The 27572-nt window shown below is 33.6% G+C and overlaps 3 protein-coding genes and 1 pseudogene across 5 annotated transcripts; all 4 read left to right on the top strand.

The window, feature by feature from the left end:
• The first annotated feature begins 827 nt into the window (after positions 1-827).
• Positions 828-8195, top strand: ALDH12A1 (aldehyde dehydrogenase 12A1). 2 transcript variants are annotated; one of them, XM_085735735.1, is made up of 16 exons: positions 828-965; positions 2016-2095; positions 2476-2579; positions 2923-2990; positions 3700-3757; positions 3907-4020; positions 4368-4451; positions 4971-5075; positions 5456-5569; positions 5842-5973; positions 6061-6150; positions 6286-6375; positions 6798-7007; positions 7125-7235; positions 7696-7775; positions 7874-8195. In XM_085735735.1, the coding sequence occupies exons 1-16, from the start codon at positions 934-936 to the stop codon at positions 8010-8012; spliced, it is 1611 nt and encodes a 536-aa protein (XP_085591861.1). In that variant the 5' UTR covers positions 828-933; the 3' UTR covers positions 8013-8195. The 2 variants fall into 2 exon arrangements, with proteins under 2 accessions (XP_085591861.1, XP_085591860.1); XM_085735734.1 differs by having other exon boundaries at positions 947-1159.
• A 1250-nt stretch (positions 8196-9445) lies between these two features.
• LOC146901854 (senescence-specific cysteine protease SAG39-like) lies at positions 9446-10828 on the top strand. The gene is made up of 2 exons (XM_085735737.1): positions 9446-9966; positions 10071-10828. Exons 1-2 carry the CDS (start codon positions 9522-9524, stop codon positions 10661-10663), a joined length of 1038 nt encoding a protein of 345 aa, XP_085591863.1. The 5' UTR covers positions 9446-9521; the 3' UTR covers positions 10664-10828.
• Positions 10829-11724: 896 nt separating this feature from the next.
• Positions 11725-15052, top strand: LOC146901853 (heat shock 70 kDa protein 8 pseudogene; annotated as a pseudogene). Its single transcript, XR_015022840.1, has one exon. The product of XR_015022840.1 is annotated as a heat shock 70 kDa protein 8 pseudogene (transcript).
• A 2728-nt stretch (positions 15053-17780) lies between these two features.
• On the top strand, positions 17781-26404 carry LOC146901852 (P-loop containing nucleoside triphosphate hydrolases superfamily protein). The gene is made up of 13 exons (XM_085738070.1): positions 17781-18612; positions 18874-19030; positions 19926-20038; positions 20151-20252; positions 20958-21027; positions 21528-21583; positions 22165-22215; positions 22526-22630; positions 22755-22799; positions 23987-24086; positions 24732-24931; positions 25662-25748; positions 26040-26404. Exons 1-13 carry the CDS (start codon positions 17878-17880, stop codon positions 26199-26201), a joined length of 1983 nt encoding a protein of 660 aa, XP_085594196.1. The 5' UTR covers positions 17781-17877; the 3' UTR covers positions 26202-26404.
• The last annotated feature ends 1168 nt before the right edge of the window (positions 26405-27572 follow it).

The following is a 27572-nucleotide window of genomic DNA, read 5'->3' as shown; positions in this document are numbered from 1 at the left end:
GGGAGAGAGAGAGAGAAGGGAGAGAGAGGGGAGAAAAGAGAGGAGAGAGAGAAGGGAGAAGAGAGAGACGAAGAGAGAAGGGAGAGAGAGAGAGGAGGGAGAAAATAGAGGAGAGAGGGAAGGGAGAAGAGAGAAGGAAGAAGGGATAAGAAAGAGATGGTAAAAACTTTTAAAGAAAAACAATCCCAAAAAATCTTATGTCTTCACGAAAGACTTTTTTTTTTGTTAAAATTTCACTAGACAATCTCACAAAATCCATCAAAATCTAATTTATTAAACAATCCTTTGAAATTTGAATGATTTTGAATACCATGAGACTTTTTTTAAGCGATGAAAAGTCTTGATTGAATACCTCAAGACTTTTTTAAAATGACAAAGAATCTTGATTGAATACCACAAGACTTTTTTAAAATTGCAAAGAGTCTTGATTGAATACCACAATACTTTTTCATAATTAAAAAGTCTTTTAAAATCCCTTAGAATCCTAATCCAATACATCCCCAAGTTCAACTAATATAAAATGTATAATTATAAGGAGAATGTTAATCAGTGTTCCGGTAACATTCGTCAGACAACTAAACACAAATAATTTTTTATAAAAAAAAATAATGTAATTATTAATTCATCAAAATTAAAAACTTACATTTTTATAGCAAAATTTCTATCTTGGGACACGGTTAGCAAAACATTAATTATAATTTAACTAATTATTAATTGAGTAAAACAAAGTTTATAGGATGGTGTAGTAATGACACAATGTGCACGTGTAATGTAGCAAATGGAAGACCCAGCAATAGATTTGTTTGTTGGTGAACTGACTCATAGTTACGTGGATCACATGTAATTTTCAATCCCGAAATCAGATACATACCATCTTAATCAATTTCATATTGACACGATACTATCAAACCCGATATATAAGGGACCACGTTTATGATTTTGATTTGCAAAATACGCATAAATAGGTTGTGATAGAATCTCTTCCATTTTTAGTTCACATTACAACTCTCACTCACCTTAGGACTCAAATTCAGTGATTGAGGGTTTTTTACAAACACTTTGCCTGCAACATCATGTTGAACCATTTTCTTACCAGAGCTTCAAGGGTTTCTTCTCTTACCAAATACAATGTTCTTCCTGCTTTCAATAATTTTTCTCGGTATTTTATTACTCTCTTTTTGTGTTTTATTGATTTTTTAGTCTTTAATTGACAGAGATCTGAACTTGTTCAGTTTGTTTGTTTAATTCATGTTTTCTAATTTATAATCTGATCTGAATTTACATCAATTAGCCACCGATTTAATCAGTTAAAAAACAATGTAATGGAATTTTGATTAGTTGAAATGATCAAGTTTGTTTGATGGCGTCTTTCATCAAACAATATAAAATATATTGTTCTGCATGTTTGAGATCAGGATCAGTTTGATGAAATCAAGGCGTCTCCGTGATTTTGTTGAAGCTCAAAAGCGGAACTTTTGTTAAAATTACAGTGATACACTTGTGATTCTGTTTACTTAATATGCCTGTGAATGTGATATGGTTGATGATCTTGTCTTTTTTTCATTGTCATTTTTATTTTATATGTTTCTGACATAGTTTATATTAATTTATTGGGTCTTGTTAACCGGAGCCCCCGAGGCACTGGAATCTATAAATAGAATTTTCTGTCTTGGAAATATTGTCTTGGAAATATAATCTGTCACTTTTATTAAGTAATAATTACATTACTTTTTAATAAAAACTTACTTCATTTGGTGCTTAACCAATGCCCGGGGGCTGGTTAACATTCTCCTAATTTATTTCATTGGTGTATCTTTTAAAGAGTTTAAAGGGTAATGAGACCCTAATACTTTGCCACTTCACCTCATTATTATAATTGTGATCGCGTCTTAAATATTAATGAAATGAAGTAGTGAAACTGTGTGTTCGCATTGGGTGTCAGGTTTTACATGTCTCTTAAACAAGTCTTAATGTGGGTTTTGATTGCTAATTACCTTTTTTATATTAACTTGCAGGTCTGTCAGTTCAATACCACTTGCCACAGTAGAAGCAGAAGAGATATCCGGTGCAAGGCCTGCTGAAGTTTTGAACTTAGGTAGGCACCACATACCGTTGTTATTTTTCTTAATAGGCATTCTTCTAAATTTTGCAGAATATTGAATGGTTATAATGAATGAAGATTTAGAAGGGTTAACATCATTAAAAGTTACTCAGTTTATTTTTCTTTGATTCTGTCTGCAATGTGCTAAATTTTAAATTTATAAAAAGACATTGTTTTTTTGAAAAGTATAAAATGACATTGTAATATGGTGGAAAAGGTAAAGTTTTTCCCATAATATAATTCATCAAAATCTGAATTCTACCGAGTGTTATTGTAAATTTCTGTATAATGTAGTTTTAAAAAAATGAACTTTAATGAAACGTTGTGTAATTGTGGGACGACCATCACTCTGAATGTTTTGTCTTCTCTTTCAGTACATGGTAAATGGGTTGGATCTTCAAACTGGAATACAATTGTGGATCCTTTAAATGGAGAGCCATTTATTAAAGTCGCTGAAGTTGACGAAACAGGCGTTCAGGTCCGTTTCTTGAAATATTCCTTTTGTCGAGCCCTGAAAAAACCTCTGTTTTGTGAAAACTTAACATGATATATCCAAGGATGTATTCTTTTATTACCACCTTACTCTTCAAACTATGGAATATTAAGTGACCAAGGCATTGCCTATACCCATTGCTTCGACAAGAGGTTTAACTTTAAAGCTTAAGCCTCTGTGTGTAAGACAGGGTTCTCATCATCGTATGAAAAATAAAGAGAAGAAACACAAATTTCAGTTTGAAGGCTATAGATGAGTCGATTGGAATTCAATAGTTAATTTAAGACAGTGATGTTGACTAATTTTTTCCAATTTTTTGACTTATCAGCCCTTTGTAGAAAGCTTGTCCAGCTGCCCCAAGCATGGTTTGCACAATCCTTTTAAGGCACCAGAGAGGTATGTGCAGATTATCTTTCTTCCCTCTTCAATTTCGTTACAGAAACCTGTATATGTTTTCTTGGATTAATGATTGCCATCTAGGTTGGATTTTTTTTTTTTTTTTATGGGAACCTCATTGTTCACCGAAAACCTGTTTGCTTTGTGTGTTTATTATATGAGACTATTGTCCATATAGTTTCTTTTGCTGATCATTCATTGGTGGATATAGAAACTATCCCCAGAGGTTTTTGCATTTTTTGTTAATGAAACAATAGTTTTTACACAGAAAACTATACAACAATTTATTCTTTTTTCGCTTTCCTTTTCAAATGGTAATGTGAGTTGATCTTCAGATGGTTGGTTTTCAAAGTGTCAAGAAGTGCTAATCCTTTTCAAATGTTTTCCACATTTTCTGACTAAACAAGTCAGATTACAGAATAAACTTCTAGGCCCAGTTAGTCGACTTCTGCAAAGAGGAGTAACTAAAATACCTGGAATCATGTATTCTTAAGCTGCCTAAGATAAGAATAAGTATAACAGAACTGTTTACTTTCACAAGTCTATCATTTTCTTCGCTTTAAGAACGCAACTGATTCAAGCCCTTTTTAGTAACATGTATTTTGAAATTTAGAGTATAATATTTTAATGTAATAGGAATTCTCACATTCTTATTTTGGCCATCTTTTTGAGGTCTAAAGGTTTTTTAATATTATAAAATATTTTGCAGATACCTTATGTATGGAGACATATCTGCCAAAGCAGCTCAAATGCTATCACTTCCTAAGGTACCTCACAAAATATTTTTTTTTGTATGTTACTTATTGAGTTTGATAAGATATTATGTTGTCTGTTTACAGTAGGATAGTAGGCGCTACTTATTATATCCCTGTTGTTCTCTTCTTTAATTGAAAATTGTACATAATTTATTCTTCAGGTTTCAGAATTCTTTGTAAGGCTAATACAGAGAGTTTCTCCAAAAAGTTATCAGCAGGCTTTTGCGGAAGTTTATGTGACACAAAAGTTTCTAGAGAATTTCTGTGGAGATCAGGTACATCAAAATAAGACTTGCCATTGCTAAATGATTGATATCCCAATGGCGAATATATCATTTTCTGATACAGAATGATGGAAGAGCCTACTTTGGTATTCTTTAATTGATAGTTACCATTGACTGGTAGATATTGATCAATTTCCATGAGTTCTTTCAATGAAGCCTGAATTCTTCTGTCCCTGGAAAAATTTAACTTTATCACACACACACACACAACAAGGAGGGGGGAGAAATAGAGAGAGATAACATTATCTCACATGTATACCTATGAAATTTTGAAGTTCATGTCATTCCTTTGGCGATTTATTCTTTTTGTTTTCTTCATTTCAACAATTCTTTGGCAGGTTCGTTTCCTGGCTAGGTCTTTTGCAGTACCTGGAAATCATCTTGGGCAGCAAAGTCATGGCTTCCGTTGGCCATATGGTCCGGTAAGGATTTTATTTAATTTTAAATTGGTATGCTGTTTTGAAGGCTGTAATAAGAGTATGTGTCATTCACTCACTATGGATACCTTTGTTCCAAAATTGTCAATTACCTCGTGGTTAAGCAAGTTAGTTTTTAGGAGTAATTGATTTAAGCTCTCTCTACAAGATGGAAGAAATGTAAAATAAAAATTAAAGAAAGTTCTTTTTTAAATGCTAGTAATATATAATTAATATTCATGTGGCTCTGATTCAGTTTTAAAGTATAACATAGGACAACAGTTTGAGGCAATTCAGTTCCAAATGTATATCAAGCCAATATATTATATATCAATGAACTTGGTTTGAGTATCTAATTTCCTTTGTGGTTATTAAGTAAAACAAAGATTGTGCCCCAAAATTTAGATTAGCGGCGCCATGTCAATTCTTCAGGCAGTCTCTGTGTCTGGTTTTTTGAAGTGTATCGTTAACATTCACGTTTGTGTCTGTGTATTGTAATCTCAAAGGTGAGGGTTTGTTCTGCAGGTGGCAATTATTACTCCTTTTAATTTTCCCCTAGAGATTCCAGTCCTTCAATTAATGGGTGCTCTTTATATGGGCAACAAGCCAGTCCTTAAAGTCGACAGCAAGGTAACTTTTGGCTCTAATTTAAGGACTTTTATGAAATTACATCTAATACATAATTGAGACAAGACGGCTACCTTCTAGAGTACATAATATGTTGATTACTATTATTGTGGTGAAAATAATTTTGATTGAATGGTTTATCTTCTTTGGGATGAGGAGAGATTATGCATTTTTCCTGCCATGCAAGAATAGAAGTAGATGCTTTCACGCAGTTTAGAGTCCATTGTGTATTTTTTTTTTTGAAAGAACCCATTGTGTCTATTACTATTAGGCATCCTCATTTTGCTCTGCTTCTGTTGAATTTTGGAAATAATAATATTATTTGCTTTTAAAATTAGAATCTTTCTGCAGTTTAATTTTGAACCATTGACTCATTGTTGTAGGTGAGCATTGTTATGGAGCAAATGCTACGCCTTCTTCATTCCTGTGGCTTACCCGTAGAAGATGTAGACTTCATAAATTGTGATGGAAAGACAATGAACAAGCTGCTACTAGAGGTTGGCTGTTTGATACCTTTTGTTCTCATTCAAATGTTGGTTCTACAAAGCAGATATTTTTCTCGAAAGATTACCAATTTACTTCATGATTATATTACATAATGATCTCAATTTTCAACTCATATTGACCTCATCCTGCAATTTTATTGGGTCTTATTGTCTTTTGAGCTCCTTTATTTGTAATTATCATATACCTTTATCTGAACGTGACTACATGTTCCTTTTATAATATGATAATGATGTTGGATCATGAACTAATATTATAATTACAGGCAAATCCAAGAATGACCCTTTTCACCGGTAGTTCAAGAGTGGCAGAGAAGTTGGCGGTTGATTTGAAGGGCCGCGTTAAATTGGAAGATGCTGGATTTGACTGGAAAATATTGGGCCCTGATGTCCATCAGGTTTCTTACAATATTTTGTGGATTCCAGAATGACACTGGCTCGGTTTTCAGTTGTATAATATTTTCTCTATTCTTTCTTGATTGCAGGAAGATTACACTGCATGGGTATGTGACCAGGATGCATATGCATGCAGTGGTCAGAAGTGCTCAGCACAATCATTGCTATTTATGCATGAGGTTGGTCACCTCGGTTATTTTTTCGTTCTTTATACACGGTTGAATGTCCTCATGAACTAGGATAAACTTGTAACTATGTTATGCCTTATGTACTGTGTCTTTACTAAATCCAGGGTTTTAATTTCCCTTTTTCAGAACTGGTCTAAGACTTCCTTGATATCTAAGTTGAAAGAACTTGCTGAGAGAAGAAAGCTATCAGACTTGACAATTGGCCCAGTCCTTACTGTAAGTATTAATATAGGAGTTATCATTTAAAACTGTGTCAATGCTCCCTTGAAATTTACGGAAGTCTTATCTTTAAAGTACCGAAAGCCAAGACAATTAATATTGTTTTTATTTTAATTATATGAATGGATTCTAGTGTAATTGTGATAAGTTGATAAATTGAATGAATTCTAGTGTAATTGTGATAAGTTGATAAATTTATTTTAGATGATACTCCCTTCTATTGCTAATATGGACATCATATCCATGCTTTTGTGTTTGACTTTGTTGGTGGACCATGAGCCCTTGTACATCCAAAACGATATTAGTTTTTGACAAATCATTTCTTCCTTTAGTGCACTTGGAAGAACAATCATCTGTTTTATTTTGTTCTACCACAATTCATTTGAAATTCTTATTTTTTGTTTATTCATATGTTGCAGTTTACAACTAAATCATTGCTTGAGCACACAAAAAATTTACTTGAGATACCAGGATCAAAGCTGCTCTTTGGTGGAGAGCCTTTGGAGGACCATTCAATTCCGCAAGTTTATGGTGCTATTAAACCAACTGCAGTTTATGTTCCCATTGAAGAAATTGTGAAGGATAAGAATTACAAGCTTGTGACAAAAGAAATATTTGGACCTTTTCAGGTGTGGAAAGGGAGACTTGGAACATGAAAAATAAAGCTATTCTGATGCCTTTATTTTCAAAATATAATTTCAATTTGTTTTTTCATAAGATAAATAATTTTTAATATTTATTTCCAGGTTATTACTGACTACAAAAGCAGTCAACTACCAATTGTGTTGGAGGTTTTGGAAAAAATGCATGCACATTTAACTGCTGCCGTAGTTTCAAATGATCCTTTATTTTTACAAGTAAGATTTTTATGACTCAAATTTATTTGGGTATCTGATATATATGTCAATGTTAGTAGGATTCCTATTATATCATATTTTCTTGCACATTTTGACCTTGAAAATGTTAATTATACTTTGGTGTTATCATGCTTCACTCCAAAAACAACGTTACAGCTTTTAGGATATCCGACTTGATACTAATAATGTACGTATGGTGACTTTTAATGTTAAGCTTCTCTTAAGTTGTGATGACTAACAGACATGCTACTTGTTCCTTGAACAATAAAAAGAAAGAGTTTAATGGGATGTCAGTGCAAATTAGTTAATAAATGTCAGTGCAAAGTTGGTTTTACACCCACATTACATATCCTTTAAATCCAGAAATCAATGGGCGGGGTTATTTTTTGAAATATTGCTGGCTTTATTATATGTGGTCTCAATCAGACATGATCATTTATGGGTGAAAATAAATTTGCAGGAAGTGATTGGGAAATCAGTAAATGGCACTACTTACGCTGGTCTAAGAGCAAGGACAACTGGAGCTCCACAAAACCACTGGTAAGTAGATATCTTTCAAGGGATTTATTTGTTCTTTGAAACCAAAATATATATATTGATGCATCAATTTATGAAAAACAATTATTGTGTTTATGCAGGTTTGGACCAGCCGGTGACCCCAGAGGTGCAGGGATTGGAACACCAGAGGCCATAAAACTTGTATGGTCTTGCCATAGAGAAATCATTTATGATTATGGACCAGTATCAAAGGATTGGGAAATTCCTCCTTCAACATGAAGAGTCCTATGTAAGAGATTAAGAAGTTAGATGGCGAGATTAGTATGTCCCTGAGAATTTTAGATTTTTAGAATAAACTTTAGGGAATCCGGTATTAATTAGTAGTAGAAAATGAGGTAATATTCCCCTTCACAATCTTATATTTATATATTTTAGAATAAACTTAAGTTGATTGAGTTTTTATTAGCTGTTATTACTTGTTATCCTTTCATATACACCTCTAGCCATCATGATAAAAGTAAGCATTTTTTTAAAAGCAAGAAATTTTTCAATGCTAAACAGATTAACATTAAAATAAGTCAGAAAATTGGACCGGTGTTTCTTGGTATGATCCCAACTTGAAGTAGCTATCAAATTGGATTATTAAGAAATCAAGATTGTCAAAGGATGACATGCCATCGTTTTTTTTTTGACTTAGATGGGTAGTTTAAGGAAAAACAATTTTCACAAAAAAAAAAGCAAGCAATGGAAATGAAAATATTCGAAAAAAATAAGTGTTCTGTGGGATTTGGATCCTCTCCTGCTATTTTTCTCATGTTGTGTGTACTTCATTAATCTCGACCATGGACCCACCTTTTTCTCTCTATCTTTTGAAATGTTTCTTATTTTCTTATCAAGAGGTGCGATCAATAACGAACTACTACTATAGCCTGTATTAGAATCCAAAAATTTCCTTCTGGGACAAGAAACCGTTCATAATTACAAGCACTTGTTAAAAACATAATTTGTTCTTGAATATAAGACGACTCTTTTCAAATTGTTAGATAAACTTTTTTTTCTTCAAAACATAATCTTTTTTTTCTTCTTTCAAACACAATCCTAAAATCTAATTAATACTATTAGTTGATTTATAATTAAGTTTCATAGTTACATACAAAATGTACACATCAATTACACTATTATTTTTTCTTAAAAAAAGTGAAATAGGTCGAGATGGATGTTTATAATTAAGTACAAAGGGAGTGAGTTAGGATCATTTACAATTTTTATTCTCCAGTACTATGGTTTTAATAGTATAAATAAAAAAGTGTGACATCAAATGAGTCTCGGTATATTTTATACGCTTAAAAATATGTCTACTATAAAATAAAGGAAAAATGAAGAGGGAGTATGTAAAATTGGATTTGGATAAATTCCATTTGATCATGCGGCACCCGCATAAAGTTAATTATATTGTCAAACCTTCACTTGGTATAATCCAAAAACGTTTCTAACGCACAAAACGTTTCATGTGAGCTCTCTTGACAGAAAATTTGTCCATAGCACCTAGCTAATCACACAAGAGTCTCGTTCAGAAAATTCTCTCGGGCACGTTGCTTGTTATAGAAGATAAATTTGTTTTAAGCTTCAAATTGAAAACAGCAAGAATGTTAATATCCAATTCATCATCAATTTTCCTATTATAAATACCACATTAGCTCTTGAGTACAAGCACAACACATCTTTCTCACATTTAACTGTTCACTAATCAACTTAAAAACAGTTGTTTGTCACACTTCATTACCTACAATGGCTTCCAAAAATCAGTTATACTATAGTATTACATTAACATTCATTTTCTGCTTGGGATTGTGTGCTATTCAAGTCACTTCTCGCTCTCTCCAAGTCGACTCCATGTATGAGAGGCACGAGCAATGGATGAGTCAATATGGCAAAGTCTATAAGGATCCTCAAGACAGGGAGGAACGTCTCAAGATATTCACAGCAAATGTGAATTACATTGAAGTTTTCAACAATGATGGCAATAACAAGCTATACAAGTTAGGCATTAATCAATTTGCAGACCTCACCAATGAGGAGTTCATAGCATCTAGAAATAAATTCAAGGGTCATATGTGCTCCTCAATCGCGAAAACAAATACTTTTAAGTATGAAAATGTAAGTGCAATCCCGTCCGTTGTGGATTGGAGGAAGAAAGGAGCAGTTACACCTGTGAAGAATCAAGGTCAATGTGGTAAGTGTTAATCTAATAAGTAATGTACTCAATTCTATATGTGATAAAAAAATTTAATTGTCATCTAACCATAATTAATTGTAATTTACTTTCTTTTGGTGTAGGATGTTGTTGGGCATTTTCAGCTGTTGCAGCGACTGAAGGAATTAATAAGTTGAGTACTGGAAAGTTGGTCTCTTTATCAGAACAAGAACTTGTTGATTGTGATACAAAAGGTGTGGACCAAGGTTGTGAGGGTGGTCTTATGGACGATGCTTTCAAATTCATTATTCAAAATCATGGACTTAGTACTGAAGCCGCATACCCTTATCAAGGTGTTGATGGAACATGCAATGCAAACAAAGCGTCCATTCATGCAGCTACCATTACCGGGTATGAAGATGTCCCTGCCAACAATGAGCAGGCATTGCAAAAAGCTGTCGCAAATCAACCTATTTCTGTTGCAATTGATGCCAGTGGATCTGACTTTCAATTTTACAAAAGTGGTGTCTTTACCGGTTCATGTGGAACCGAGTTGGATCATGGTGTCACCGCTGTAGGTTATGGTGTCGGTAATGATGGAACCAAGTATTGGTTGGTTAAGAACTCATGGGGAACTGAGTGGGGTGAAGAAGGATACATTAGGATGCAAAGGGGAGTTGATGCCGCTGAAGGACTTTGTGGCATTGCAATGCAAGCATCTTACCCTACTGCTTAATTGTCAAACTTAATACTTAAGTTACCTAAACTTTGTAATTCGAGCAAAACTGTGATTGACTACATTCATCATGGTTTCTACAACTAGTCGTGTGTATATTCTATACATCTAGCAGTTATACTTGTGCATTTATCAATACAATGAAAATATTGAGATTACATCTTATAGTTCACTGTTCTTCTGTGCTCTTTTGTTTGCTTTTCTAATTGTGAGATACCATAAATCTTGTTTGTAACTTACAAGGGATCTCACAAAGTGTTTCTTGTAAGCATTGGATTTTGGCAAACTCAAAACTTGCCATTCAAGTAACATTGGTTTTGGTTTTTAAAATATAATGCAAGTCAATAAGATATAAGTTTAATGCTAAATTTATTAAAAAAAATTAGGGGAAATTATTGAAAGTTTAGAACACATTTGATAATGTAACCAATAACATAGAACACTCTTTGGCGGAGTTGATGAACCACGGTAGAGGACGGTGATTAAGCTCACTGATGGCGGTTGTGCTTGCAAAAACTCTAACGCTCTAGTCGGTTATTAAATTTGGTGAACGGGAGGTTTTTCGAAATACTGAGTGTGTACCTTTCTCCTGGTACAATTGTCCACTTATAGACGAGCCTTGGAAGCATTTGGACACGAGGCTGTTGAGGGATTCTTGGAGTGGTTCACATATGATATTATGATCTTGATCACACAGAGATGATGAGTTGGACGAATTTGCTTGGGTGTAATGACGATGTACCCCCTTAACGCACGCCTTTGTCATAGGGTCTGTTTAAAGATTTGGACATGGGGCCTTTGTCATAGTTAGTATTAACATAAATTAGTCATGAACTGATGTATGCAGCTCATACACTTTCTTTCATATGCAATTAAACAATTCATTCTCTATGCTTACGCTTAACATACAAAACTCCTTCCTTTGTTTTTAACTTCATCAAATTTTGCAGAGATGAAAATGAATAATTTTGTTCTGTAAAAAAGCAATTGATATTTTGTCAAAAATCATATTTTTTTTCTTCAAAAAGTCATAATAATTAATATGTTTTTAACTTCATTTGTTGAGCCCAGGGACGTGAAGGAATGGGACAATTATTCCAAATATTAGCCCTCAATTTGATAATCATTTTTAAGAGCTTTTCTGTTTTTAAATAAACAAAGAAAAAACACGCTTTTTAACTTGGTTAAGTTTTGTTTTTGACAGAAAAAAAGAAAAAAAAATTTCTTATTTTTAAAACCACCATATATATTTTTTTTCCCCCCTTTATATTCAAGACAAGACTAGATGGAGTAATTTGTATTGATATTAGTTTGTAGTCTCCATCAGGCTTCTTCTATTCTGTTCCATTTCCTTTTCATTTGCTTAATAGTTAAAACGTTCATTCTAGTCTTGTACTCATAGAAACCTTCAATCCACATTGTGCTACACCAGACATTGATCAAGTGATCAGGTATGTCATCTTTACCATCACCTCGTCCTTGTTAGCATTCTTCTTTTTCTCTTCTGTCATATATCAATGTTCTTGTTTTTAATTGCAATGCAAGAAACATAATCTTGAATATGGAAATCAAGAATTTTCTATTATGAAATGCAAATTATACAAAGAGATTTCTAACCATCTGTAAACAATGTTGAAAGATATATGTAAATAAGTTTGCATAATTTATTTCAAAAGGCATAGTACATGCTACTTGATTTACCAAGTTTTTGCTCATTGTGCTATATTTTCTTAATCTTACCTCTATTATACAATGATTGTGTGATTTTAGGCTATAGAGGAATGCTTAATTATTGTTAGCTTACATAAATGAATTTTTCAAACAAAGTAATGATAATTGAGGAGCTGTTATTTATGAATTTTAGTTCTGCTATCTACATTATATTGTTTGGTTGAAAACTCTCAACATTTTTGTTTTTGTCCTTTGAATGCAGGATGACAGAACCTGCATCTACCGAGGAGGAAAATTCGTCGCCGCATCTTCCTGAAATAACACTTGGAATTGACATTGGCAGATCACCATGCTGTGTTTCTGTGTGGAATGGTTCCAAAGTGGAGATTTGGAAAGATAAAATAAATGAGATGATTAAGAGATATTTCGAAACTTTCGATCATGTCTTTACTGATGGAGCTAGTAGTAGTAACGTCTCACTCTCCCAAGCGCATGAGGATGCAGTTTCCAACCTGAAAGACTTGATTAGCAAACTTTTCAATGAAAGTGCCAATTTCCCATTTCTGATGCACACCTTGGACATTAAGGTTCATCCTTTTGTTGCTGCATTTGTGAACAAAGTGTGCAAATCCACCACTGCAGTAGAACTTCTTGGAAACTTTCTGGTGAAATTAAAGGAAATGGCTGAAACTGAACTGAAACAACCTATAAGAAATGTAGTGTTTATTATTCCAGTTTCATTCAGTCGATTGCAGCAAACCCGGATACGTCTCGCTTGTGAGATGGCCGGTCTAAAAGTTATCAGACTGATGCCTCAACCAACAGCAGTGGCTTTGCTTTATGCACGTCAACAACTGCATGCTTCTGCTTCTTCTCACGAGGATATGGACAATGAAAGCAAGAAAATTGCTCTGATTTTCAATATGGATGCGGGTTATTGTGATGTTGCTATTATTGCAACAGAAAAAGGAAAATGCCGAATAAAAGCGTTGGCAGGAAGTGCTATTGGTGGAGAAGATTTGCTTGGAAATATGATGTGTCATCTCTTTCCTGATTACGAAAATATATTCAAGAGAAATGTTCACGGGGACACAGAAATTACAACGATGGCTTCTCTTCGAAGTATAGTCCACAACACAATTACTAAGCTTTCGTCTGAGGCAAGTGTTAAGGTTTATTTAACGTCACTCAATCGTAGGGATGTAACACGGGAGGAGTTTGAGGAAGTAAACGAAGAGGTGTTTGAAAAGTGTGAAAGGCTAATTATCCAATGCATACAAGATGCAAAGATAGAAGTTGAGAATATAAATGATGTGATAATTGTAGGTGGATGTTGTAATATACCAAGGGTAGAGAGTCTTGTTACTAAAATATGCAAAGGAAAGAAACCTTATAAGTTAGGTGTGAATTCTTTGGATGATGTACTTCGTGGTGCAACAGTGGCAGGAGCTGTTAATGACCCCTCTGGTGACTTGGACTTGCTTACTTCTCAAGTCACACTTCTTGCCATCGGAATTCGAGCTGATGGAAACAAATTTGTACCTATTATTCCAAGGAACACACCAGTGCCAACCATGAATTCAGATATACTTTTGACAACTATTCATGATAATCAAACCGAGGCATTGATCGTTGTTTACGAAGGTGAGGGACAGAAGGTTGAAGAAAACCATCTTTTAGGATATTTCAAACTAACTGAAATACCTAAAGCACCAAAAGGTTTTCATAAAATCATTGTTTCCATGGACATAGACAATAAGAGAGCGTTGAGAGTTACTGCTTTTCTTGAGATGCCTCCTATTTCAGTAGAGGTGCGAAATTATGATGATGGAAGGATTGGTTATTGTGATGAGTCACTAATTAGAAAACATGGTGATACAATGGATTTGGTTACTCTAGACATGGAAGAATAAAGTCATGATATCCAGTCCAGCATATATCATTGTATCTTGTTTAGTTGTATTTTGTGTGTTTCAGCAGCAGAGGTTTGATGTATAGGTCTATTGTCTGTAACATATTTGGAAAATAATACATAGAGACTAGAGAGGACTTCAGTTCTAAGATGATTCTGTGGAAAATAAAGACTATCAAATTGAGAAACCAGTTAACTGTTACTATACAAGAGAATATGTTCATATATGTCAGTTTGAGAAATTTAGTAGAAATTGTCAAATACAACAGAATGCTACATACATGTAAAGATATGTGATTTTGTCCTTTGACTTTTATTTTTCTTTGTTGAGATATATGTCTTCACATTGTATACAGTAATGAAACAATTTCAAATTCTTAGATTCTTAGTTTTTTTTAGGAATTCAAGTTGTTAGTTTTTAGGTGATATTTGAAATTTTTTAAATTTAACTTTGATAAAATTCAACATAAAATCCATTAATTTTTTGAAATTCTCTAAATTTATGAACTTAATGCTATTGAATCGATTAGTTGAATGAGACATCAGAAGTGAATAAGTACAATAGATCTCTCATTGTTTTTCGGATACGGAAACATATTATGGACGACAAGTAAAGATATAATTAAAACAATGAAAATATATAATTGATTAAGAGATGCATTAGAGAAATAGTTAATGAAATTTAATCTGATCACAACTTTTTAATCTTTGAAAGTTTCCTTATATTTACCATATTTAGTTTCTGGTACAAACAAATTTACAAAACCATAACTTAGAATAGTAAAAATAGCTTTCTTCAAAAAAAAAAAAAAGAATAGTAAAAATAGCTAATCAATTAAATTATTCGCAAGTTGATACGATAAATAAAAGGGTTTATCTAACATGTGCAACTAAAAGTAGTAAGTTTTTATTGAAAAAAAACAATTATATTTATTAAAGTTATACATTTAATACATAATATACAAGTTACAATGCAAAGTTACTATTTAAAACTTCTTAACATGTGCAAATTTGCATATGATGGAAAAACCCTAAATAAAATACTTTGATTTTCATTATATACTACTACTCCTTGTCTCAATTTGCGAAGCTGTTAGCAATGACAATTGGCATCCGATACGGGCAACTAAAAATGGTCCTCACATTTCTCACCTCCTATTCGCCGATGATGTCCTCGTCTTCACGTTAGCTAAGAAATTTCAATTTATCACTAGCCATTTTTACGGCTTCAGTTGTACTTCGAGTTTAGAGATCAACTTAACCAAATCAAGATATTTCTATTCAACAAGTATTTCTAGTACCAAGATCCATCAACTCACCACACTTCCTCTTTTGACAAGTATCTCAACTTCCTTATCCTTAAAGGAAGACCAAAGAAAAGCAACTTTAATTTCATCAGAGAGAAGTTGCAAACTCGGGTTGGCCTCTTGGAAGCATAAACTTCTTATCGAATCTGGAAGATTAGCTCGTGTCACATCAGTTTTTTCCTCCATCCCTACTTACTACATACTGGTTTCTTAGCTCCCACATAATATTTGAGACCTCATCGACCAAACCACTCGAAAATTCATCTAAAAAACTCTAATAATAGTGGCCTTAACATGATAAGTTAGGACAAGATTATTGGTCCAAAGATTTGGGGCAATCTTGGGATTCGTACAACACTATTGGCCTTAACTCGTTTGTTATATACTCTTTAAGGTAACAAGCTTTGAAAGTACACTTATGGTGCATGTATTCTCTCATATACCAACACTATTGGTTCTTCCACTTGGAGCTCCATCATAAAATCCAAAAACTTCTCAAACATGGCTTTACTTTGCGAGCAAATTTTGGTATTTCATCATTTCTGGAATAGTCATCGAGACCTCATTCGACCAAATATACCTTAATGTTCCTTTTCGTACACATAAATGACCATGATTTTCAAATCAAATATTTGTGTGAATCTTCCCTTCCAAACCTTGATGCCCTCTATACCCAGCCACCTCAAGCCATCATCGATGAAATCTATAATCTAAATCTTCACTTTAATCCAAACACTGAAGACCCTTTCGTCTGGTGTGATAACAATAATGGTTTCTACACTACCAATATTGGTTACATTTGGCTTTTGAAGAAAATTACAGCTACTTTATCATATTCTTGGATATGACGACTCCATTTTCCTGAAAAGATCAAGTTTCTTGTATGGCTGACTTGTAACAACTTCGTAACAATGCTCCCTTTGCTTCATCGTTGTAACATGACTCCTAATAGCGATTGCCATCAGTGCAATTCATTACATCACCAATACTGAGCTCTATGCTATTCACCACGTCCATAGGTTATTATTGGCTAAACAATTGAACTACCATGACATCATTGGTTTTACAAATTCTCTTTCAATGCGTTGATATTCTCCACAAACCAACATCAAGATTTCACAAGTATGCCACATTAATCCAAGACATCAAAGATTTTCTTCATCACAACTGGAAAGTTCGCATCGCTCACACCCTCTAAGAAGGAAATAACAATGTAGACTTTTTAGCAAAGCTTGGAGTTTCCTCTAACATATTCATCCCTCCCTTTCGACTGAAATCCTGAACCTGATTAGCCTTGCCCAAAAAAAAAAAAAACAGATAAGATCTAGTGACTAAAAATTGACCTTTAAAGGTCAATAAGTGGGATGATCAAGATACAAATGTCGATTTCTACATATATTATGTAATATCCATACAAACTGAGTTATATTCAAGGAACAAAAAATTTTATTTTATTTTTAAAGGGCTTAAATAAGATTTTTTGTTGATAATGTTTTGAGACTTCTTTCAAAATATATCGTAAAAGATGTTAGTTAGTTTGTTTCGTTCGGATAATTTAATCTATTTTCTTATAAAAAAAGGCCTAATACCTTCCGCGGTCCTTTAAATTATATGTTTATAACATATTAGTCCTTTAAGTTGTTTTTGTTATCAATTGGTCTTTAAGTTATTTTTTGTTACAAATTGGTCCTTTAAGTCATGGAATATTTACACTGTCATCCATCTTTTCAGCTTACTTCATTAAAAAGTGTTTATAGACCGTTTAACATTAAGATGGTAGGTCCAAAAGTGCTTATGACATCAAACATGATTACTTATACACATTTTCTTCTTCTTGTTTTTGAATGTCAAGCCTAATTTTACATATAATTTTTGATCAACAGTATTATATATCAAGTAATCGATCAATTTTGTTTTGAGTTAAAACCGAATAACACACCTATGAGCTCTAGTTTTGAGAGTAATGAATTTGGACAAACCAACTTAAAATTAAACATCCACATAAAACTTTTTGATTGAGTTTGATTTTTTTGAGGGATTGATTGAGTTTGATGAAATTAGGATAATGGTGTAAATATTTTATGTAACTTAAATTACCGGTACTTGGCCTAAAAAAAAAAATTAAAATATGGTTATAGCACTTTTTTTTTTTGAAGGGATATGGTACTTTTTTTTTTGAGGAAGAGGGGACATGGTACTTGTTTGTTAGCAAGACCAAAATTTGATTAAACCCAAAACTGAAAAAACGACTCTGTTCTGCTTCTTGAATCTCGATCTAGGTACAGTACTCTGTTTCTCCGTCTTCTTCACTTCAGTAGGGTTCCATGGATCGTCAATGGCGTCCCAATCCCAATCTCAACTCAAGACCAATCCAATACCAAACCAATCTCTGTCCCAACTGCTTAACCCCACACTTCCCCTTTTGCCCCAACCCTTCTCCTAATTGGCCACCACCACCACCACCTCCAAACCCTACCATCAATAATTACGACTCCGATTTCGATAGAACCTTTAAGAAACCAAGAATCGAAGACGATGAACGAAGATTAAAGCTCATTCGTGATCACGGTCTCAATCCACCTCAATTTCAACACCCTCCACCACCACCGCCGCCTCAATATCACCCTCCTCCACCACCACCGCCGCCACATCTTCACAATACTCCAATTTATCATCCTCAACAACACCACAGCGAATTCAATTCACCTTTCCACGATCCCAATTTCCACCATTTTCAACCTCAACCAGTGGATAATCATATTCACAATCATAATTTCAATGCACGAGAATCGCATCATCCTTATCCATATCCAAATCCTTACCCTATTGGTAGTAGCAATGGTTTTTCTGACAATAATGCTCAAATGGAAGCTTCTAGATTCTACAGGCCTCCTCTTCCTACTTCTCCGCCGCCGCCACTTCCGATGGATCCACCTATGTATTTTTCTCCACCTAAGAAACCACCTTCACTATTTCCTGTTACTTCTTCTGCGCCTCATGAACCTCACCCTTATTTTCACACTACTAAACCAGAATTTTCCACTGCCTTTCCTATTGAGGTATATTAATGCTAGTTTTCATTGTTTGATGCTGTTTTTGTTAGCTATGCTAATGTAGAGAGAAGACTTGTGGATTCTGTAGTAAGGGGAGTAGTTAAATCATTAGAGGCAGAGAAGATATATAAGAGAAACTATTAAGAAAGATCTATATATTATTAATGAGTTAGATAGAATTACGACCCTACTTAGTGGGATAAGATTTGGTTGTTGTTGTTGTTTTTGTTTGTTTGTTATGATTGTTTACTTTTTGTTTTATGTTAGGAACCATCGAAACAGTACTTGGGAGATGCTCAACCTTTTACGATAAATCCATTGGCTGCCGAGAAGCCTAAGTTTGTTGATGCTTCTCAATTATTCCGGAATCCACTTCGAACTTCACGGCCTGATCATTTTGTGATCATACTACGTGGTTTTCCAGGTGTGTTTTTCATTTTTGTATTATATTAATATTAATTGCTACTGTTGATCCAGAGTTGTGTTGGTGAGTTGTGATGGTATAGAGGTTAGTAGTAGTACTATATGTATTAGCAAATCATTAATAAGTTATGTGATGGTGTAGCTGTTATGCCTTTCTTTTTAAGCTTGAAATGCTAGGTTCAAATCCAACATATACCATTTTGTTAAGATCAATTTAAGTGGCGTTGATGGAGGTGTGGATTAAAGAGTGGATGAAGGGCTAGTTATGGTGGTTTGAAACAAAATGAAACCCGAATAAAAGTTAAAAAAAATAAAATAAAACCCTTCAGAACAGAAATAAAAAATAAAAAAAATGCTGTAACCTGAAGAATCAGTAACCAGATGAATGCGTCAAAAAGTGCGGACGTGGCCCAATTAGAGAGTGTGTGACAGATGGAGTGTGTTTGAGCGTTTGCCCCAAGCTTTCCTCATCTTATAATATGTATAAAGGGCAACCCGGTGCACTAAAGCTTCCGCATACGCAGGGTCCGGGAAGGGGTCCCACCATTAATATACATCTCATAATATGTATATTAATGGAAAATGATGAATGTTTGAAGGGGCTCTGGCCTCTTCTTGTTCCATAGAAGACCAGCCACTAGTTATAGTGTGGAGCAAATTGATAAACTGTATGCATGTGAATAGGGATTTTACATATACGTCTCGGATTTTGTGGAAGATGACAAGTGTTCGTAATTTCATTGTGTATGTTGCAAATCTAAAGGAAGCTCCTGTTGTTTGTGATTTCTTGGCCTTGGGCTGTGATGTGATAGTAATTTGTTGCCCATTTTACATGCCAGCGGTATTGATTACTTTCTTCTGTTGAGATCTTTTCTAAATGTTTGTCTCCTTTTCAGGCAGTGGTAAGACTTACTTGGCAAAGATGTTGCGTGATCTAGAGGTCGAAAATGGTGGTGATGCTCCACGAATTCATTCTATGGATGATTATTTTATGACGGAGGTTGAAAAGGTTGTTGAATATATGGCTTTATACTTTTGACCAACATTCTTGTATGTGAGATTTTAATTGGTTATGTTGTAACTTCTGGTGGATGCTGTGTTAATATATATTTTTTTTAAAGGTTGAGGATAGCGATGGACCAAAATCTTCAAGTTCAGGAAGAAACAAGAGGCCTGTAACAAAAAAGGTCATGGAGTATTGTTATGAACCTGAAATGGAGGAGGTAGCTGCTACTTGCATTGTGTTGTGTATTTTTTATTTAATTTAGATTTAAATGCTTGCTCTCATTTGTTTCAATATCTAGTATTAGATTTATGTTGTCCTTACAGTTTCCCTGCTATGGAATCTGTTGTGAAGGAGGCTGTAGAGGAGAGATAAATAGGGTTTGGGGAGGGGGGTTATTGCATTGAATGTGCCAAACTTATATTGCTTATTTAAAAATTTCTTCTGTTAAGACTTTTTTTTTTTAAGCAATTTAGGCTTTTGTTCACCCAGAGATTTGTTTTGTCTGAATGCATTTTAAACAAAAATGCCAGGAATATGCAAAGATTAATATAGAAGGAAGCTAGAGAGTGGAACCGAATATTTGCAATGCATAGTATTTGGGAGCTCGTTATGTTTGCACCATGTTGTAATTTTTATGGTTGTAAATTTGGAATTAGGTCGTTGGATCCTGGTTGCAACCTTGCAGGAAATTTTTATATTTATTTTGGATGCCTGTCTTCTGTAAATATTTTTTTTAATATAAAAATACTGGAAAACTCCATCGTTCTATGCTCTAATATGTTGTATGCACTGAATCTTTGTATATTTATTTTGGATACCTGTCTTCTATAAATGTTTTTTCTTGTAATATAAAAATACTGGAAAATTCCACCGTTCTATTCTCTAATCTAATATGTTATATGCACTGAATCACAATGTGCAGGCTTATCGGTCAAGCATGTTGAAAGCATTCAAGAAAACTGTTGAGGAGGGCGTTTTTACCTTTATTATAGGTATGCATTACAAAAATGTGTAGGCTAAAATATTCTTAACACAGACGAACTCCACTATTTTGGATATTTGACTTAGTTTGAGGTTGCAGTTTTGCTCTGGATGGAAAATCTTGCATTTTGTCATGAGTTCCGTCCATACTCACTATAGTGACACTGTTTGTTGATTTATTGGTAATAGAGTTGCACCGAGTACTTGATCTTAGGCTTAATCTCCTCTGGTACACATGTTTATGTGAAATTAGTTTAGTATACTCAGGTATCCAAAAGTGAAAAATTTGTTTCTTAGGTTTATTAGAATAACATAAGCATAGAATTCATAGAGAGTGGTTGAGGGTTATGAACTAGCTTGTTATAGAATATGATAAATTCAAATATGTAGTTTCCTATTAGATTAAGTGGTGATGCAGTGCCCATGCACTGCCTATATGTTCACTAACTCCAGATGCAGTTTTGTTTGGCAATTGACCCTTTTCTTGGTGGTATTTTGTTCCTCTTCTTAGTGGATGACCGCAATCTGCGGGTAGCTGATTTTGCTCAATTTTGGGCAACTGCAAAGGTATACCATTAATTCTTTTTTTGCTCGCAACCTCTGCCATGTATGCTCAAGACGACTCACAATATCTTTGCAATACTCTCTCCAGTCACCCTCAAAATTAGTTTTAGACATGTTTCACTTGCCTTCTGTTGTTTAGTTTTGCAAAATTATGAACTTTTGTTCCGTATCATGATTCTATATAGCAAACAGAGGGTAGAGGGTTGCTGGCAACATACTAGTAACTTTTAAGTGTCAATAACTGCAATTAACTGAGCTGAACCATTGAAAATTATATATAGATATTATATTATGCTTCCTAGCTGTCTGTATATTAAAGTGTTATTTTAAATAATACGGTTGCTACTTCCTATTCCATTGCTTTATGTGAAATAAACTGCCTCCTACCAAAGTTCTGGTTTGTATATGTTTGAATTTAAATCTGATTCTATTTGAAGTTGATGGATGAATGCCAGTTGCTTCTGTACTGTTATAATTATCAATACTCATTTCATAGCTAAATAGATCTATGAATTGAAGAGTAGGCATATGAGATATATTTATTCAATGTTTTCTTTGCTGACGAATATTTTTCTTCCTTTCAGAGATCGGGTTACGAAGTTTACATTTTAGAAGCTACTTACAAGGACCCAGTGGTACGTTTATTTGTTTCCACCAAGCAATATGGAGCCTCATTTTGTTTTTCTTTTAGAGTAACATCCAGCTAATTATCATTATTGATCTGTGCAAAACTTAATAAACTATCTTAATTGGCCATCCAAAATATTCCATTGCATAATGATAGAGAACATTTTCATATTGCTTTAATGTTTCCCGTATTCGATTAGATGTTTGAATTTTCGATTATAAGTGTTTTCTTTTTTGGTCATATTCAATGACTAAGTTCTCTTATATGATTAAATATTTTTCAATATTACTTAGGTTTAATTATTGTTCTTTATTCAGGGTTGTGCTGCAAGGAATATCCATGGATTTACACAGCAAGAAATAGAAAAGATGGCTGAGCAATGGGAAGAAGCTCCATCCTTGTATCTGCAGCTTGATATGAAGGTTTGCAGTAAATTTGGTATTATTTGTGTGAAAATAGCAATTCTGAGGCAATAAAATTTGTATCACTTGTATAGTAAAGGCTCTGTATTGTATTTTAATCGTGTCTCTTTTCCTGACATTACAGTCACTATTTCATGGAGATGATCTAAAAGAAAACAGAATACAGGAGGTAATTGTAACTTTTGGATTTTTTTCGTCTGAGCTTTTATGTGTAATTTGAGTATTAGGGACCCACTTTCAAACAATTCTGGTTTTTATTTCTGGAGTTAAAGATGGAATTTTATAGTGAGAAAGAGAACATGTGCGATAAAGGTAGTTAAAATCAAGATTTTACTCAAAATCGGGGAGGTGAAATAAAAGTGTAAATTGTGGAATCGTAACACGAATTGTAAGATTCTACAAAGATCATCTATATGTATATAAAATAATATGAACATGTGAAATACTCTCCAAGGACTTCAGGCCAAGGTTTTTGAGCCTAACTTTTTTTGAAAGGCAAATGTTAGTACGTTAATTGTTATGCTCTAAACAATCCTATAGAGATGCTACTGAGGACGTGGGCATTATGCTCTAAACAATAATGATAAAGAACAGTTTAATCTTCTCTCAGTCACCAAAATTTAATTTCCTTGTTCTGACAAATGCCTTAATGTTATTTCCGTAGAAACTATATCAAATTGTGACAATACTTTAAATGCCAAGAATATTTTCAAAAGTAAATGTATATTATTATTTAGTAACCGTCGATATTATTTACAAGCATTCTAGTGATCGTTTTTAATTTATTAACTATATTAAATTTTTAGTACTTGTATTTAATTATTCATAACAACTTCAACAATTAAAACCAGAAAACTTTTGAATGAGATGACACAGTCTCTTCCGGTTTAAGCCGAGTCTCAGGTTTGAATCCGAGGTTGGGCATGCCAAATGCTAAAACTCTTAGGTAGAGCTTGCTGCCCATTTTTGGTCACCATGCTCGAGGAATTAGTCTCTATAGTTGTGCAACATATTTAGGCAACATATTTTGGTCACCATGCATGAGGATACCCGGTTTTTACCAAAAAATGTAACATATTTATAATATTTTTAGTAAAATATAACATGAAGCTTGCAACATATTTAGGTTTCATTGGGTTTATTTGTAATTATTCTAATGCTCATATAGCTGCAATAACTAGTTTTAATTCGAAGCTACCATATGGTTGTGGACATATTATCATGTTAGATATGGGATATTTGATATGTGCCAGTTATATACTGTATAGCTGTATATTAAATTTTTTGCCGAAGATCCTTCATTATTTTCAGTCGGTGTGCCTGAACTTGACTGGTTTCATATGACATATTTTCCAGGTTGACATGGATATGGACGATGATCTTGATGATGCTTTAGTTGCAGCGCAAGGAAGAGAAGCTGACAAAGCTGTTGACCGTCCTGTCAAGGATGATGAAGGTAATATGCTCTAATCCGTTAGTGTTTGTATGGCTGCATCTATCCTGTTAATGTCATTTTTTTGGGTACATCTGATCACTGATAACCAACTGTAAGATAGTCGTTTCCTTTATAATATTGGATGAGTTCAGATTCACATAGGATTATACAACAATGAGATGCTTGACCTGGCCAAAATTAGAAAAATAAGTATCCACTCTAATATTGGGGCCTATCTTGATATGTTATCCCCTCCCCCCTCATGTTATACTTTATTCAACCCTTTATCTGGTCGAAAGAACATTAAAATTAGGGAATAGTACATGGTTAGAAGCAATGTTGGTAGGTTCAAAAATTATAACCATGGGATTGCCCGATCCTGCAATCCAAACACATTTGTTTGTGTTGCGATGCACATAGGATCAGATGGCTGAAGATCACAGTGAAATCATAAAAATCACCGTCAAATGGGATCGAGAATTCGGCACAGGTGGCTTTTTTATGTTCGGTCGGGTTTTTCCACAGAAAACCCTTGTCTACCAGAGACTTGTCATCCAACGGATACACAGTATCTCCTCTGGATAATAATTCGGCTAAAATTTTTAGATTTGTTTTACTTCTTTGTCTTTCGTGTCTCTTCACTGTGGTTAGCCCTTTGCAATATAGGCTCCATAAAGGATGGGAAGAGATGGGATGCTGAAGAGGAACATCCAACGGAAGTCAGAGAACTTGGTAAAAGCAAATGGTCAGAAGATTTTGAAGATGACATCGACCAAACTGAAGGTATGAAGGGCAATATTAATGCTCTGTCTGGGTTAATTCATCAATATGGCAAGGAACGAAAATCTGTACATTGGGGTGATCAGGTATGACATGTATTTGATGCTATTGTCTGAAAGCTTAGAGAGTGTAATATTTGAAGTCTGTTTCAACCTTAGTATTATCGGTAGCAAAAATTTGCATTTTCGTTTAAATTATTTTTGGGTTACATGGGAGATGTAGGAAGGTGTAGGAAAGGGGTAAGGAAAAGGGTATGGTGCAGGCATTGAACAATGACATATCAAGTATGCTATGGTGATGTTGTTCAGGGCAATGTGTGCTATCGGCTATGTTGTTTCTGTTTTTTCAGATTCTTATACGTGTGTATTTATTATCTTTCTCCACTTCTTTTTCTTCCTAGTTTTGTCCGTTTTGCTCCTTTTCTTGTTGAGGTAATGAGGACACTGAGTATATAAAAGGGCAAATGGACTAAAGTACTACACCATTAAGATTTTTTATTTTTATGTTTGGTGTGTATTGAAGCACAGCCTCAACAGAAATACCGGCATAATCTGTTTTTGTTGCTTATATTATGGATTGAAATCATCTGTTCCTTCGTTGTCCCTTCAGTTAAATAATGACATATCACAAAAAAAATTCCCACACTTTTAAATAGAGCAACATTTTCTCTATTTAGTGTTTTTTCTAGGGTGTTGTTTTAATTAAATGTACTAGATAAAAGGTCATACGAAGGGTACATGTGATTTGATTCCTTTCATTATAGGCATTTTCTTAATGTCAGAACCCCTTCCCCTTTCTTTGCAACCATCCTTTCAGGTTGGCAAAACAGGATTTTCAATAGGCACTGCAAGGAAGGTAACCAATTTGTCTTTAGTAATTGGACCTGGTGCTGGATACAACCTGGTTAGTTGTTTTGACTTTCATCATTTCATATTGCTTAAATTTTAGGAACAACGTTTATCTGATAAGATATTAATCTTCCTTCTCTGACATTTAGTTTCAAGATTATATGCACTTGTTTTTCATTTTACTTTGCGGAAGTTAATCTGTTGTACTTGTATGTATTAAGCATTCTGTTCGCTCATTTTTTAAAAACTTAGAATTTTTTTTTGTTTTAGAAGGATGTAAATTTCAGTCTATGTTTTCAATTGGAATATACCTTTATAAACCATTGTATTGTGTGTTTATATACAGAAATCGAATCCATTACCTAAAGAGGAAAGTCCAACCCGAAATAGTGTGGAACCAAAGAAGCGCAGCACATTTCAAGAACGAATCCGGGCTGAACGTGAATCATTCAAAGCTGTCTTTGATGGGAGACGTCCACGGATTGGACTTGATGTTGAGGAGGACTGAGTCAGAAATTTGGTTTACTCTGATTCATACAGATAGGTTCAATCTATACCTTTGTGTATCATGAATAGTTAATTAAAAGAAAGTTGTATTTTTTGGTTGGCTGGAATTGAAAAACATGCTGTCCCCAGCCGAGTTTTGTGAAATTTTGTAAAATTGACCAAAAGGTTAATATGAAATATATATTCCTGATTTGTTAAGGTCAAGTTGCTGTCTGTAAGACTAATGTGTCATTTATATTTTGTTGTATAATAGGAATATATTATAAATAAATTTGAGGCTGTAGTAATACACAATACTTAAGCCCGGTTAGTTAATTTTTAATGTTGTTAAATATTTAAGTAATTTTTTATTTGTAGCATAATAGGAAAATATTTTAGTAAGTTTCTTAGAATTTTGGATTGTGCATAATTCGATTTAAAGAACTGGGTCGTAACATGATGAGTAATGAACACAATGAATTGAAGAGAGAAGCAAAAGCAACATTTTTTTTTTGAGAGAAGCAAAAGCAACATAACATGTATTTTTTTAGAGTAATGATATTTTGACATCCATTTGATGACAACTTTGTTTACAACCTTGTTTTTCTCATTTCTTATTGGTCAAAAACAATGGAGAAAGAAAAAGGAAGAGAGAGGATAACAACATCATGTGAGTATGGGAGAGAAAGTTGTCCAAAAGTTGTCAAAAAATGGTTGTCAAAATATCATTTCTCATTTTTTTATTAAGTTTTTCCTTGTTAAAATTGTTTTGATAATGTTAGTTTTATTTGGTAAATACAAAATTTAAATTTATGTTTAATTTTAAGCTTTTTATGTTAAAACAAATTTTGTGATTATTTTTTAATAATGAGCAGATAAGAACATAATTAATGGACCACATCAATATTATTAGTACGATATTACTTTTAATAATAATTTTAACGGATTCATGAGTATTCTTGGTACTTTTATTTTGTCGTATTTGTAGGCATAATGCCCTTTTTTGATATATAATTGGATGTTTGTGGGTTTGTTCATAATTTTATCCTTTTTGGTTTTAGCACTTTTTATCCTTTTTGGTTTTAGCACTTTGAGATTTGTATAATGTATTTTTCTTGTTTGATGTAATTTCTACAATTTAAATGAATGAATATTGCTTTTAATAAAAAAAAATAAAAACAAACACTATCAATAATTGTACTATAAAATGGTATTAACAAATGATAGAAATATATTTAGGCCCCGTTTGGATAAACAGCTTATATTGATGCTTATAGCATTAGAGCTTATGGCACTAGAGCTTACATCATAAGCTCTTATACTCAATAAGCTATTTACGTTTGGATATGTACACTAAAAAGTACTTACATAAATTGAAGTGTTTGGATGTGAC

The sequence above is a fragment of the Medicago sativa genome, chromosome 8 (assembly GCF_051527215.1).
Source record: "Medicago sativa cultivar Bolivia chromosome 8, Bolivia_mono, whole genome shotgun sequence".
Lineage (NCBI taxonomy): Eukaryota > Viridiplantae > Streptophyta > Magnoliopsida > Fabales > Fabaceae > Medicago > Medicago sativa.
This window is presented reverse-complemented; position numbering and strand designations above follow the sequence as displayed.

Excerpts from the sequence above, each read along its gene's own strand:
- ALDH12A1 (XM_085735734.1), top strand. The coding sequence starts at position 1,074 with ATGTTGAACCATTTTCTTACCAGAGCTTCAAGGGTTTCTTCTCTTACC. Across the intron at positions 2,991-3,699 it reads CCTTTTAAGGCACCAGAGAG|ATACCTTATGTATGGAGACA; the intron begins GTATGTGCAGAT and ends AATATTTTGCAG. Across the intron at positions 4,021-4,367 it reads AGAATTTCTGTGGAGATCAG|GTTCGTTTCCTGGCTAGGTC; the intron begins GTACATCAAAAT and ends ATTCTTTGGCAG.
- LOC146901852 (XM_085738070.1), top strand. The coding sequence starts at position 17,878 with ATGGATCGTCAATGGCGTCCCAATCCCAATCTCAACTCAAGACCAATC. Across the intron at positions 19,031-19,925 it reads CATACTACGTGGTTTTCCAG|GCAGTGGTAAGACTTACTTG; the intron begins GTGTGTTTTTCA and ends TCTCCTTTTCAG. Across the intron at positions 22,800-23,986 it reads AAGAAAACAGAATACAGGAG|GTTGACATGGATATGGACGA; the intron begins GTAATTGTAACT and ends CATATTTTCCAG.
- LOC146901854 (XM_085735737.1), top strand. The coding sequence starts at position 9,522 with ATGGCTTCCAAAAATCAGTTATACTATAGTATTACATTAACATTCATT. Across the intron at positions 9,967-10,070 it reads GAAGAATCAAGGTCAATGTG|GATGTTGTTGGGCATTTTCA; the intron begins GTAAGTGTTAAT and ends CTTTTGGTGTAG.